Source organism: Sarcophilus harrisii, chromosome 3 (assembly GCF_902635505.1).
Source record: "Sarcophilus harrisii chromosome 3, mSarHar1.11, whole genome shotgun sequence".
NCBI classification, from domain to species: domain Eukaryota; kingdom Metazoa; phylum Chordata; class Mammalia; order Dasyuromorphia; family Dasyuridae; genus Sarcophilus; species Sarcophilus harrisii.
Genome location: NC_045428.1, coordinates 15,765,617 through 15,780,030, shown reverse-complemented (window position 1 = coordinate 15,780,030; position 14,414 = coordinate 15,765,617). Strand labels below are relative to the sequence as shown.

The following is a 14,414-nucleotide window of genomic DNA, read 5'->3' as shown; positions in this document are numbered from 1 at the left end:
AATCAAAGAAACCTTCCTGGATGAGGTGAAATTTGAGTTAGAACTTAAAGACTTAGGAACTCAACAGAGAGAGGAAGAGAAAACAGTATACTTAGGGGAACAGTTTAAATGAAAGTGCCCAGAATATATAGTAAAGAATAAATCAAGTGGTAGAGTTTGGCTAGAGCACAGAATACATAAAATTGTGTCATATGAGACAGATCTGGACAGATAGAAAGGGCAATGCCTGCAGTTTGAATGCTAAGGTTTGAATTTTCTCAGTGGGTAAATCCTGGGGAACCAGTGAAAAATTTTGATCAGAGTAGTCACATAATCAGACTGATTAACATAAAGATTCTATCTGGAATTAGCATGAAGGATGGTCTATTAGGAAGTAAGAAATAGATGGCGGAGAAGACACACGCGACTTTCTAAGCTCTTCTCTTACCCTCTTTATCAATATTATATCGAGCCTCAAAAATAGTCTTGACTGCTACAATTCGTAAAGATAAGAAGTAGAACAACTCACCGGCCGAAGAAAATCTGCAGTCTCGGCAAAAAAGGTTGGTTCCGGGGCCAGGGGGGAGATCGGCGCAGACGGGGAGAGAAATTAGGTTCCGAGAAGAGTCTCAAACCGAGGGTGAAGGCACAGATCTCAGCACAAGCCCGCAGCCCCAACCCGCAGTAGGGCTTTTCCTTGGGGCAGTTGTGATCCTGCACCACAGGAGGACGCAGCCCGGGTTAGCCTCCAATCTGCGCAGTGGGGGGCTCGGCTTGGGGCCACAGAGCTTTTCCAGGGCCGATTTGCATCAGGCAGAGACGCTGGGCAGAGTTTGCAGGGGTCTGCGGTCTGCCGTTTGCGGTCAGCTGCTAATACTCACAGTCCCACAAGAGGCTCCGGCCTGGGGCGGTGACACTTTCACCACTTAGTCTCTAGCCGAGGGCAATCGATAATCCACTCAGCCCTACTAAGCCGTTTGATAGCTCGGCCAGTGCTGAATCCACTTCCTGTTGGGGGAAGGGAAAACTCTCACTCAGAGCACTCCCATACCTCGGAGCCGGAAATCGCTTAAATCTTTCCCTGCTCTGCAGAGGAAGCTGGTAACCCCCTTGCCTAGGAGACCTACCCTAAAGGCTTTAAAACATGAATAAAAAGATGAAAAGAACGATCAACAGCTTCTATGCAGAAAAAGAGCAGGTCAGCAAACCTGAAGAGACCTCAAACAGCAAAAATGCATCAGACTGTCCTCCTTTACATAATGCTCTCATAGAAGAGACCATTAAAAGTCTCAAAAGAGAGTTAGAAGATAAATGGGGAAAGGAAAGAGAAGCCTTACAAGAGAGCAACAACTTCCTGAAATACGAATTGGAAAAAATAAAGAATTCACTAGAAAGTAGGATTTGTGAATGGGAAAAGACAAAGAACTCGCAAGAAAGTAGGATCTGTGAATTGGAAAAAGAAAATAATTCACTAAAAAAAAATTAGTGAAATGGAAAAAAATTCCACAGACCAAAACAATACATGCAAAACTCAATTGGACATATACAGAAAGAAGTAAAAAAAGCTAATGAAGAAAATAATTCTTTAAAAATTAGAACTGAACAAATTGAAACTAATGATTCATTGAGACAGCAAGAATCAGTCAAGCAAAACAAAAAATGACAAACTGGAAAAAACCACGAATTATCTACTTGCAAAACCACAGACTTGGAAAATAGATCTAGGAGAGATAATCTGAGGATTATTGGACTTTCCAAAATTATGATGAAAAAAGAGCCTAGATACTATTTTACAAGAAATCATCAAAGAGAACTTCCCAGATGTAATAGAATCAGAAGGTAAAATAGGCATTGAAAGAATTCATCGAACACCTTCTGAAAGAAACCCTAAAATAAAACCCTAAGGAATATTGTGGCAAAATTTCAGAACTATCAGATTAAGGAAAAATTTTACAAGCAGCCAAAAACCATTTAAATACCGAGGTGCCACAATAAGGATCACCCAAGATCTGGCTGCCTCTACATTAAAGGAAAGAAGGGCCTGGAATATGATATTCCGAAAGGCACAAGAACTTGAGATGCAGCCAAGAATAAACTACCCAGCTAAGCTGAGCATTTTCTTCCAGGGAAGAAGATGGACATTTAATGAAACAAATGAATTCCATTTGTTTCTGAAGAAAACCAGAACTAAACAAAAATTTGATCTCCAAGAATAGAACTCAAGAGATGCAGAAAAGGTAAAAATAACTCTTGAGAATTGTATTTCTGTTGTGGATATACAAAAAGAATACATGTATAATTTGATTGTACTGATATAACATAAAAAAGGGAAGTAGATATGGAAAAGGGATGATGGCAGAACAAGGTGGGAAGGAGGGATAAAAAGAGGGAAACCACATCCCACAAAGAGGCCAAGGAAACTTATCATATCTGAGGGAATTTAGAGAGGGGGAGGAACATTGTGTGAATCTTACTCTCATCAGAGTTGGCTCAAAGAAAAATAATTGACATTTGTTTTAGAGAAAATTTCTCCATTCATTAAAAACGGGGAGAGGAAAAGGGAAAAGAAAAAGAGTAATAAGGGAAGGAAGGGGGAAAGACTCAAAGCGGGGGAGGGAGGGATTATAAAGAGGATAAGTATCGTGATACAAGAGGGGTACATAAGTTTAAAAGGGGGAAAGAGGGTTGGGGGAGGCAAGAATAAGTAAAGGAAGTAAGAAATAGAAGCAGGAATCCTTACAAGAAGGCTACTGTTGATTTGTTTTTTTGCACTTAATGATAATTCCCTCCCAATTATATATAAAGATAATCTTCCACATTCACTTTTATAAAATTTTAAGTTACAAATTTTTCTCTTCCTTATTCCCCTCCCCAAGAAAACAAGCAATCCAGTATGTTATGTTATGTACAATCATATTAAATATTTCCACATTAATCATATTGTGGAGGAAAAAAAGAATCAGAACAAAGGGGAGAAACAAAAAAAGTGAAAATAGTACACTTCAGTTTGCATTCAAACTCCATTGTTCTTTCTCTAGATGTGGTGAGCATTTTCTTTCATGTGTCCCTTGTCATTTTCTTGTATTCATTGTGTTGCTGAGAAAAGATAAGAATATTCTAGTTGATCATCGCACAATATTGCTGTTACTCCTGGTTCTACTCACTTCACTAGCATCAGTTCATGTAAGTCTTCTCAGGTTTTTCTGAAATCATCCTGTTCATCACTTCTTATAGCACAAGAGTAATTCGTTATATTCAAATACCACAACTTGTTCAGCCATTCCCGGTTGATGGACATTTCCTTGATTTCCAATTCTTTGTGACCACAAAAAGAGCCGCTACAAATATTTTTATAAATGTGGGTACTTTTCCCTTTTTACTGATCTCTTTGGGATATAGACTTAATAATGGCATTGTTGGATCAAAGGAAATGCATAGTTTTATAATCCTTTAAGCATAGTTCCAAACTGTGGTCCATAATGATTGGATCAGTCACAGCTCTACCCACAATGCATTATTGTTCCAATTTTCCCATATCTTCTCCAACATTTATCATTTTCTTTTTCTGTCACATTAGCCATTTTCCACTTATAATGAGTCCCTGTGCTAAAGTGGTGTCGTGGAACTCAAAAGCAAGAAACAGATATAAGAGAAATGCTATGATAAAATTCACCCAATTTGGTAACTACTATGCAAAACGAAGGAGTAGGAAGACTCAAAGTAACTTTATAGAGGAACAGGTTTGGGTGTGGGAATTTAAGAAGTTCAGTTTTAGAATGAATTTGAGGTGCCCAGGTAAATCCCAACTCTAGAGCTCCAGAGTAAGATATAGATATCGTTATCACCTTCAAAGAAATTACGGTTGAAGTCATGGGCATGAATGATAATATTAATAAAGAGAGATAGAGAATACAAGAGAGCTGAGGACAAAACTTAAGGGAACATCAAAAGAAATAGCCAAAAAAAGACTGAGATGAAAAAGAAAACAAAAGACAAAAGAGCAAAACAAGTTAAGTAGAGCCTGGGAGGTGGAGGGGAGGAAGGAGTAAGAGTATTCAGGAGATAGTAGTCAACAATGTCAAGAAAGATTAAAGAGGCAGGCCAGGCCAGCCTGGTGATATTTAGCAACTAAAATATTGATGACTTTTGAGAATGCCATTTTAGTAGACTGATGAGGTTGGATGCTATATTGTAAACAATTGAGAGAGAAGTGGATAGTAGGAAAGAGGCAGACGTTGGATTTTAGCTACTTTTCTCAGTCTCATTATCTTCTTATTCCTTTCCCCATTTCATTGCACCACAATAAACTAGTAGCAAATGAGCTTTGGCCTGTCTTCTAATAGGTCAAATCTATAAGTTCAGAGAAGTGTTTTTTTTTTCCTTTAGGATATTGACATTTTACACACACACAAATTATAAATAATGATGGTAATATTTATATGATGCAGCTAGGTGGTGCAGTGCATAGACCTAAGAAATCCAGTTTCCCATTCATTTTTCTTCTTTTGCTTTTAGCATAATTTTTCATGATCAACATTTCCTATTTATTTGAAGAGGAGTCTTTACTGTGAAGGTCAAACCTGTTTCTGTGTGTGTGTGTGTCTGATTGATTGTCTTTCTATCTCTCTCTCTCCCGCTCTGTCTTTTTCTCCCTTCCTCTTGGTCTCTCTATTTATCTTTGTGTGTTTCTATCTCTACATACGTATATTATATATGTGTGCTTATATATTGTTATATAGATATATTATAGATATATGTAGTTATACAAATACATACAAATATACTTATATTTCTCTTTGCTTCTCTGGTTATTGCTGTTATCTGGTTATTGCTGAGGTATTGGCCAAATACCTCAAATTCCCATGAATGAATGTGATCATCTCTTCTGTACGCTCATAACTTTGGTTGCTTAAAAATATGAAATGCTTTCCCTGAATGCAAATGAGCTTTGGCCTGTCTTCTAATAGGTCAAATCTATAAGTTCAGTGAAGTTTCTTTTCTTAGGATATTGACATTTTACACACACACAAATTATAAATAATAATGATAATGTTTATATGATGCAGCTAGGTAATACAGTGCAGAGAGCAAGCCTGAAGTCTTCTTAACTCAGGATTCAAATGACTATGTGACTCTGGACAAGTCACTTCACCCTGTTTGCCTCAGTTTCCTCATCTATAAAATGAATTGAACAGGAAATGGTAAACCACTCCAGTATCTTTTTTTTTCCTCAATAGTATTTTATTTTTCCAAATACATGTAAAGATAGTTTACAACATTCATTTTTGAAAGACTTTGTTTTCCACATTTTTCTCCTTCTTTCCCTTACCTGCCCCATTCCCAAGACAGCAAGAAAATTTTTATGTTGTGCAAGAAAAATCAGACCAGAAAGGGAAAAACCAAGAGAAAGAAAAAACAAAAAGTTGAAAACAGCATGCTTTGATTCATATTCAGTCTCCATAGTTCTCTCTGTGGATGAGGATGGCATTTTCTATCCCAAGTCTATCATCATTCCAGTATCTTTGCTGAGACAATCTCCAATGGGGGTCATGGAGACTCAGGCATGACTGAAAATGACTGAATAATAACAACAATAGTATTTTAAGCTTGCAAATTGCCTGACGTGCATTATTTCATTTGATCCTTACTGAAGCACTGAAGTAAGTGAATGTTACTATTATCCCATTTTACTGATGAGGAAATCAAGGAGATTAAAAGGCTTGTGGCAGCATTGACATCTAGCCCTCTCCTGATAGCTATTCCAGCAGTCTAACCAAAAGACCATGCTTCCTCTCTGTAGCCACATCTACATAGTGATAGTTCTCGATAGGTTATTCCAATGGATTCAGAGAAACATGATTTATTAAGCTTTATATAAAATTGTTTACTTTAAAAAAGATCAAAGCAGAACAGATAGTAAAAGAACAAACCTAAAAGGAGTTTTTTAGAAACACTTCATGGTTTTTAATTATATAGAGCATAAAATGGTAACTAGGAGAGCTAAGATGAACGTAGACTTATAATAAAAAGAGTATCGACTCGGGACGTAAAAGGCCTGGGTTTAAATCTTGCCTCTGACACTCTTTGGATGACCTTGGTCATACCACTTTCCTTGCTGGACTTCAGTTTTTTCCTTTAGAATATGAGGGGGGAATTGGACCTCCTTGGCTTCTGTGGTTCCTGGAAGGGATCAGATTGAAATCACATTCTTATAATCAACATCTATAAACATAATTTCAACACCTTTGACAGTGAGAATTAATTAAGCGCTCACTGTGTGCAAAACACTCTACAAGGCACTACAGAGAGACTCCACCAAGATACTTCCTGCCACGAAGAAGATGCTGCCCATTGGAGGAGCAAACCACTCTCGATGAGAATGATAGTTACGTGAAAATGATGAAACTGATAAATGATGACCGGTGCAAGTGTGTTCCTATTGCCCAAAGGAGATAATGTACATAAATTACTTTGAAAACCTCCAAGTGCTATAAAAATGAGTGACTGCTATTAGGGTTACTATTATTATTCTTTGTGAGGAGGAGCTCTGAGAACCCAATGAGTGATTTCTTTCATTTCCATGGTAACATGCTTCAGAAGTTTGAAAACCCCAAATGTTTTAGAAACCAGGCCACGGAGAGTTTAGAAATGTCCTTTCCTCTTGCATCCATCCATAGTATTTTGCCTTCATATCCCATAGAATAGGAATGTAGTCACATAGTAATAACTCTGGAAGCATGAAGTTCTTACTCCTGGGTGAATAAATTGGGGATTAAATAAATAAAGGAAAAACCCTCTCTTGTTTGTGTTACTCAAACTGGCCGGGAAATATGTGCCTGTGTCGAACGTGCTCAATACATGGCACATTAGCCAATCCTATAGCCTACCTCCACTCACAAATCACTTTGGAACAGAATTTAAATTTGCCAGAACTTAAAGTCCTTCCAGATGTTAGCCATTCTCACTGATTTCTGGAAAATTGCATCAGAGTTCTATTTCAGCAGACATTGGTGATGTTAGAAGAACCAGAGACTCTCTCCCCTTTCAGGCTCCACTGTGTTGACTCATGCTGTCATTTGTTAGCCAAATAATGCTTGTGAATATCTTCTCCCCTTTCTAGACTTCCCAGATTGTTTTTTTAAGACACATCACAAGAAGATTATTCCATTTCCCAATTCCTCTTCCCATTAATATTCTTTTGTGAAAAGAGATAAAAATGCTCATTTAATCAAATGTTCAGAAAAGAACTTTTTGTTTTTTCTCCCCAACACATTATACTTCTTTTTAGTTTAACCCTTGTCTTCATGTAAAAGAAATCATTTTACGTGCGAAAAAGTTTCTTTCTTTCAGTGGGTACAGAGATAATTTGAACTGTTTTGGGGATCGATTTATGACTGAAGTGACTCCACAACAACAACAAAAATTCATTTGTAGAAGGAACTCCTAATTAGGGAACTCCTTTTGCCAAAGAGTATAGCATCAGCTATATTGAATGTACTTTTAAAGAATAACTCAGGGATGCTGAAAAGTCAAGTGACTTTCCAGGGTCATATCTTCCAAATTCAGCTCAAATCCCACCTTTTGTAAAAAGGTCTTTCCTACCATACCTTAGCTCCTAATGTCTTCTTTCTCATATTATCTTCCATTGACCATGTAGAGCTAACTTGCATAGTTTTTTTGGCGTTTTCTCCATTAGAAGGTAAACATTTTGAGGGTAGAATATGTTTTTGCCTTCTTCCCATCCTCACTATTACTTTTTGACCAGTTTGGGGAAATAAATCCAAGAACATTTAATTCTGAGAGTATTTTGCTCCGTGAGGACTATACCATGTTGCCTCTTTAGGGGCCTAAAACATTTTCTGTTTTGAAAAGCTGGTTTGGAGGGAAATCAGATGAATGTAAATATCAAAGGAGAGTTATCTTTCCCCTCAAGGACTGCCTGCCAAGCCAATGGTTTAATCTCCTGCTTATTATACAATACACGTTTCAGCAAAAATACCTGGAAATGATTTCGACTCAGGAGGCTCCCACTTGGAGTGCAAAGATGCTGAGTTTGTGACCCTTGGGATGTCTCCAGTTAGCTCAAAGGGCACTTGGAGATAACATTGAAAATTAAATTAATGTTGACTCTCATTAATGTTTAAGAAATGGCATATGGTAACATTTTGGAGGGGGAAGGAGGGGAATTGTTAGAATTGGCTGGTGGGGAGGGAAGGAGGAGGACAAGGCTAAAGGGAAAAATGAATGGCAAGAAACAAATGGGAGAGTTGTTGGAGTTTCAAAGGTAGCAAATCAGCCTTCAAGTCAAGAAGATCTGGTTCAAGGCCTACCTCTGACACAAACTAATTGGGGGACTTTGAGTAAATCACTTAACTCTCAGTGCGCTCATCAAAGACCATAGTGCAAAGGAACTGGAAAGTGAGTGGGTGCCCTTCAGCTGGAGAATGGCTGAATAAGTTATGATATATAAATGTGATGGAATATTGTTTTTTTATAAGAAGTGATGAGCAGGCTGATTTCAGAAAAGCCTGGAAAGACTTACACGAACTGATGCTGAGTGAAGTGAACAGAACTAGGAGAATATCGCACACAGGAACAACAAGATTATGTGATGATCAACTATGATGGACTTGGCTCTTCTCAGCAATGCAGCGATTCAAAATGCCATCTGCCTCCAGAGAGGAAACTATGGAGACTGAATGTGGATCAAAGCATAGGATTTTCATCATTTTTGTTTCTTTGGTTGTTTTTTTCTTTCTCATAGTTTTTCCCCTTTTGGTCTGATTTTTCTTGCACAACATTACAAATATGGAACTATGTTTAAAAGGATTGTACGTGTTTAAACTTAAAAAAACAAAAAGACTAATATGTAAATTGAAAGATTACTGCAAACCAGAGCTTTGCCCTATGAAACCTAGATGTAGAAGGCAGCGACAATACTTGTCTTCCACAGATAGAAATGACTTAATCTTAACACCTTGTTAGCAAGAAAAGTAGGGAAATTAGGGAGGTCTTAAGAGCTCACAAGCTGTCATGTGAATCAGTGTCCTCAAGTCTCTCCTTCCACAGAAATGTTTACCCATCCAAATTCAATTTGTCTTAAAAAGCTCATCTGAGGAGCTTTTCATGGGACTCCAATCCTGAATCCATGGTGATAGCTTGGAAGATTCCATCCTTAAAACTTCTGATCACCAATTTTAAAAACCTCATCTTGTCTCCCCTTTCCTGAAACACTGTCCCTCAATGCTCCTTGGTACTAATCCTGCTTTAGGGTTCCAATAAGGCAGGATAACTTCTGAAGTATCTTATTTGCTCCAGAAAGTGACTAATACACAAAGGCAATAACCTTAGGAACCTGTATTCTGAGATCAGGGGGAAAAAAATGAAGCCTGAGATATAATTTTATTTTGTTTTGTCAATAGACAATTTCTATGTCCTAATTAAAGAAATGTCAATATGTGGGGAAATAGAAAAGTACTATATAAATAGTCAAATAAAAGATTCACAGATTTAGTAGCCTTAGAACAGAAATGATGATGAATATCTCTTTTGCCACCATAATAATCAAATAAATTTCATATTTTGAAACTCCCAAAACCTTGAAATATACTATCTTAGGGAATATTATTCAAAAAATGATATATATTCACATACATATATAATTTCAGAATAAATGCTTTCTAAATTACTGAGATCCTGGATTTAACTATTAATAAGGCATCATACCTTGTCCTTACCAGCATTAGTATGTTTTCACATGGATCTGGTCCTCAAACTTTGGACCTTGAAGTTCAACTATCATCCACTGAGCTGAGGCCTGGAAATCTCACTTCCTGAAAGCAAGCTGGCAAAGTTGCTGTTGTTGTTCAGTCCTTTTAGCTATGTCCAAATATCTGTGACCCCTTTCAAAGTTTTCTTAGCAAAAATATTAGAATAGTTTTTCTTTTTCTTTTCCAGAAGAGGGAACCAAAGCAGATAGAGCTAAGTGACTTGCTCAAGTTAATAAACGTCTAAGGCAGATTTGAACTCAGGAAGATGAGTCTTCCTGACTCAAGACTTGGCAAGTTTTCAATATTCAGAAATCTCCAGAAATTCCTTTCAAATTCTGGTATTCTTGTCAAAATGATTCTTGGTTAGTTGAATGAGGCAAAGAGAGACAATAGGAGGTGAATTAGATTAGAAGTCAGAAGTCCCTGCTGGACTATTTATCACCTGAGTAATCTTGGACAATCTATTTAACCTTCTCTAAATTTCTGTTTCCTCCTCTATAAGAACATTGAGATTGAACTCAGAGGAGTCAAACTCATAACCTCCTAGGTACAAAACTCCAGAGCTTGCCCTGGTCAGATGAGAATGAAACTGGGGAAAGTTTAGCAAAACAAATATCACGCAATACAACATAGATAATGTTCATTTGTGGTTTTCTAAATCAACACAGGACCCCAGAGATCCCTTTCTACTTGAGTTTGACACTGACATCTCTGCTCCTCCTAAAGCTCTATAAGTACAATTCCAAAATTGCTGGAGAACTTTGGAGCTGTGGTCTGTGTAGAGAAAGACACTAAGTCTACACACCTGTGAAAGGAAGGAAAAAATAGGAAATTGGTGCTCCAGAATTCGGATCCTGGCTGTGCCCCAGCTTTAAACAAAAATACTAAGATTACTGCTCCAAGCCTTTGTATTCCTTCCATCTTAAAGTTGGGAAACAAAGCTTGCCAACCATGAGAGGTGTGGTTTATCAAGCACTTGGAAATCCTGAGAAAGCTGTGATTGCAGATCTCACCAGGGTCCTGTTCCATTGGCGCAGCCTCTGAGAACTCTGAGAGCACAGGATACGGTCTGGGAGTCAGACACTCCTGGTGTTTATTTGTGTGATTTGGAGCTGACCACAGGGTGTCAATCAAAGTCTTTGATATAGTAGGCACTCGGCAACTATTTACCAAGTGACTGTATGAATGAAGGCATCCATTTTCCGGTTTCCCAGTGTCCCATGGCATGCAGCAATCAGAGAAGTTGTTATTATTTGTGTTTTTCTTTGCTGAATTAGGACCTGGACCAGGTGCAGCAACATCTGGAGGAAGTGAGGTTCTTTGATTTGTTTGGCTTCAGTGAGGAAGCAGGCGCGTGGCAGTGCTTCATGTGCAATAATCCAGAAAAGGCAACAGGTAAGGGTCCTGTGGCTCTCCCGAAGCCAGTGTGTGGTGGGGCGCAGTTTTGCAAGAACCCGCAGATGCTCTCCATTGTCTGGCACTGCGCAGGTTCCATGAGTGATGCTGACAAGCAGAGGCAGGAATATGGCCAGGTTTTTGATAACAAGGAGGAGACAATAATGGCACCCACCTTCCAGAGATGTCATGAGAATCAAATGAGATAATGTGCACCCAATTCCCCACAAACTTTAGAGCAGTATAGAAATACAAGAGACTGTTTTATTAATGAAGTTCATCCTCCCAAGTGACACCTGGAAGATGGAGTGGAGAAATCTGGACAAAATAATGGAAGGAAGAAGGGATGGATCAGTTCAAAGAAAACGAAAAAACCCTATCTTACAACCCTCTCTTCTAATTCCTTTTAATTCACTATATATACAATATATATATATATATGTGCTTACTTTATAGATATCATATTATATATACATATATATTATATATGTACTTACTTTATAGACATAAATATCTGCATATATATAAAACAATGCATACATTGTATTGATATAAACTACATTGTATACATTGTATATGTATATATATATATATATATATATAGATGTAACCGTGTATGTGTAATATTTACTTTTCTATTTTCAAATTCTTTCCCCACGATTGAATTTAAGACCCATAAGAGTAGAGACTACTTCGTTTGCATTTTGTTATCAAGCCCTCAATTAGCACAGAGGCAGCCAGGTGGTACAATGGATGGAGGTAGGACCTGCAGTCAGGGAGATCTGCGTTTAAATCCAGATTTAAATACTTAGTAGCTATGTAACAAGTCACTTATAACCTCTATCTGCTTCAGTTTCTTCCTCTGTAAAAGGCGAATAGTAATATAGAACCCCTTGAAGAATATTTGTTGAATAAAGTATTTGCCACTTCCCATCAAGAAGATACTGTTGATCATTTTTAATGAGCTATTTCTCATTTCAGTGCAAATGATCTTAATTAGGTTGAGTTCATTTGGAGGGGGAGCAGAGCTGTGATCTCATACATACAGGGAACTTTTAGTGAAACTCTTTCCACCAATGTTGATATCTACAACACCCAGCCCTGCAATATAGACATATATATTAATGTGTGTGTGTGTGTGTGTGTGTGTGTGTGTGTGTGTGTGTGTATGACTAGAATTTAAGAAATTCTCTAAGGACCAAGCAGAGTAATTTGACATCTGGAAGTTATATGTAGAAAAATTATGATTTTTAAAAAATTATTTGAAAAGTTTTTAGAATGTTAAGAAATGGTTGATAACTATAGAAAAATCATAAAGTGTGAAATAGAAATATGTAAGACTTATTGAGTTTCAAGTGTGTAAAAAAAATGTATCAACTGATATCCCTGGTCTTACTGCAGATGTCTGACTCTTCATGAGACCATTAAGGATTTTCTTAGCTAAGATACTAGAGTGGTTGGCCACTTTCTTCTCCAGCTCAGTTTTATAGGTGAAAAATTGAAGCAAGCAGGGTTAAGTGACTTGCCCAGAGTCACACAGCTAGTGAGTGTCCAAGGCCAGGTTTGGACGCATAAAGATGAGTCTTCATGACTCTAAGCTTGGGGCTCTCTCCAGCTGCCCTTTTTAGTGTTACTCAGGACATTCTCAACAATCTCCATTTCCTTTCTTCTTACTCTTCTTAACTCTCTAAAGTCACACAACTTCAGCATTCAACCAAAATTGCTATCCCCAGAGTTACCAGAGAGCTTGTTTGCCAAATCCAAAAGCCTTTTCTCAACCTTCATCCTTCCTGAGCTCTCTGTGGCCTTTGGCATCGTCCATCACCCCTTTTCTTCCTGATAATCTCTTTGCTGTATGTTTCTCCAAGTTCTCCCCCGACCTTTCTGCTCACTCCTCCATCTGCTTTGCCAAATCTGCATTTAAGTCATGCTCACTAAGCATGCTTATCCCACAAGGCTCTGCCTTCTCTTCTCTGTATAAAACATAGATATTTCCTTGTAGCCTTCTCAGCTCCAGTGGATTCAATTGTAATCTCTGTGCTGATAGCCTGTCCCCATCCAAAAAGCCCCACTGTCTCTTCTTCTCCCATCCCAGTCATAAGCCTCACTGACCCATTCCTCATCCCCAAACTTCTTTTACCTCTTCCTCCTGCCCCTCTCTATATGCACCCCCCTGACCTTAGTATCAGGGGAAGTCTGTGGTTTTATTTTTACCCACAATCTTTAACTATAATATTATGCCTCAAAAGTTTCATTTGTCACCAGCCCTGAAGTCAGGAGGACCTGAGTTCAAATCTGGCCTCAGACACTTAACACTTCCCTAACTAATCCTAGGCAAGTTACTTAACCCCAATTGCCTCAGAAAACAAATTTTCATTCGTCTTGAAAACAGAAAAATTCAAAAAAAAAAAAAAAAAAAAAAAAAAAAAAAAAAAAAGAAAAGAAAAAAAGAAAACAGAAAAATTCCCGCTTGGGCTTCTGAAAGACTTCTGAATCCTTGAGCTTGTTGTTACCAGTCTGTGATTGTGGGTAAAGTGAGTGGTGCAAAATTACCCTAGACTCACAAAAAGGGCAGAGCATAGAGATGTTTTTTACCATATGCACCTTTAGGGATTCCATTAATGGCAATTCCTACATTCACCCCATTCGTTCTAATATTTTTTTTTTGCATCTTCAAAATTATCCATTATGACAGATTCCTATTGTTCTTCGCCAAGATGTTGAGGCTGAGTTGGAAAAGTTTGTTTATTTCACCAGATGGAGCTAAGAGAAAAGGGCCTGTTCAAATGCTTTCCCCTACAGAGAAGGGAGCTGACTGTATGAAGGAACAATTAAGGACCCGAGCCCTTTAGTCAAGCACAGATTGCTGGCTGATTAAGAAATCCAAATTGACCTAAGATTAAGTAGAGGGGAGGAGAGGAAGAAAAAGGAGAGTGTTGTAAAAGTAATTCAAAAGAACAAGAAGTTGAAGAAAAGAGTTGCCTCCATTACAAAACTTTTTAATTAGTCATTATTTCCTCAACCAAAAAAGAAAAAGACATAAAAGGAACTTGATTGGAGAGCGGAAAGGAAGTGAGGTGCTTATCTTTGGGAAAGGCCCTCAAGAGTGAGCTTACCCAGTACAGTACATGAAGTCTTTAGCTTCATGAATATTTAACTATAGTTGTTTGAGGGTATTCTTCGAACAGATCTGGAGAATGAGTTAAACCCACAAAAAGTTCCTAATGTAGTCGTTCTTTCTGACTATGTTACCCAGCACTCCCAGACCCT

General features: G+C 37.9%; 1 protein-coding gene across 2 annotated transcripts in view; it reads left to right on the top strand.

Annotated features, from left to right (window-relative positions):
• Positions 1 to 14,414, top strand: part of VEPH1 (ventricular zone expressed PH domain containing 1) — a 205,951-nt gene that overhangs the window by 170,363 nt on the left and 21,174 nt on the right. For both annotated transcript variants that reach the window (XM_031957564.1, XM_003766195.2), the window contains exon 12: positions 11,027 to 11,144. In XM_031957564.1, coding sequence (XP_031813424.1) covers positions 11,027 to 11,144 — 118 coding nt within the window. The remainder of the gene's footprint in view (positions 1 to 11,026; positions 11,145 to 14,414) is intronic.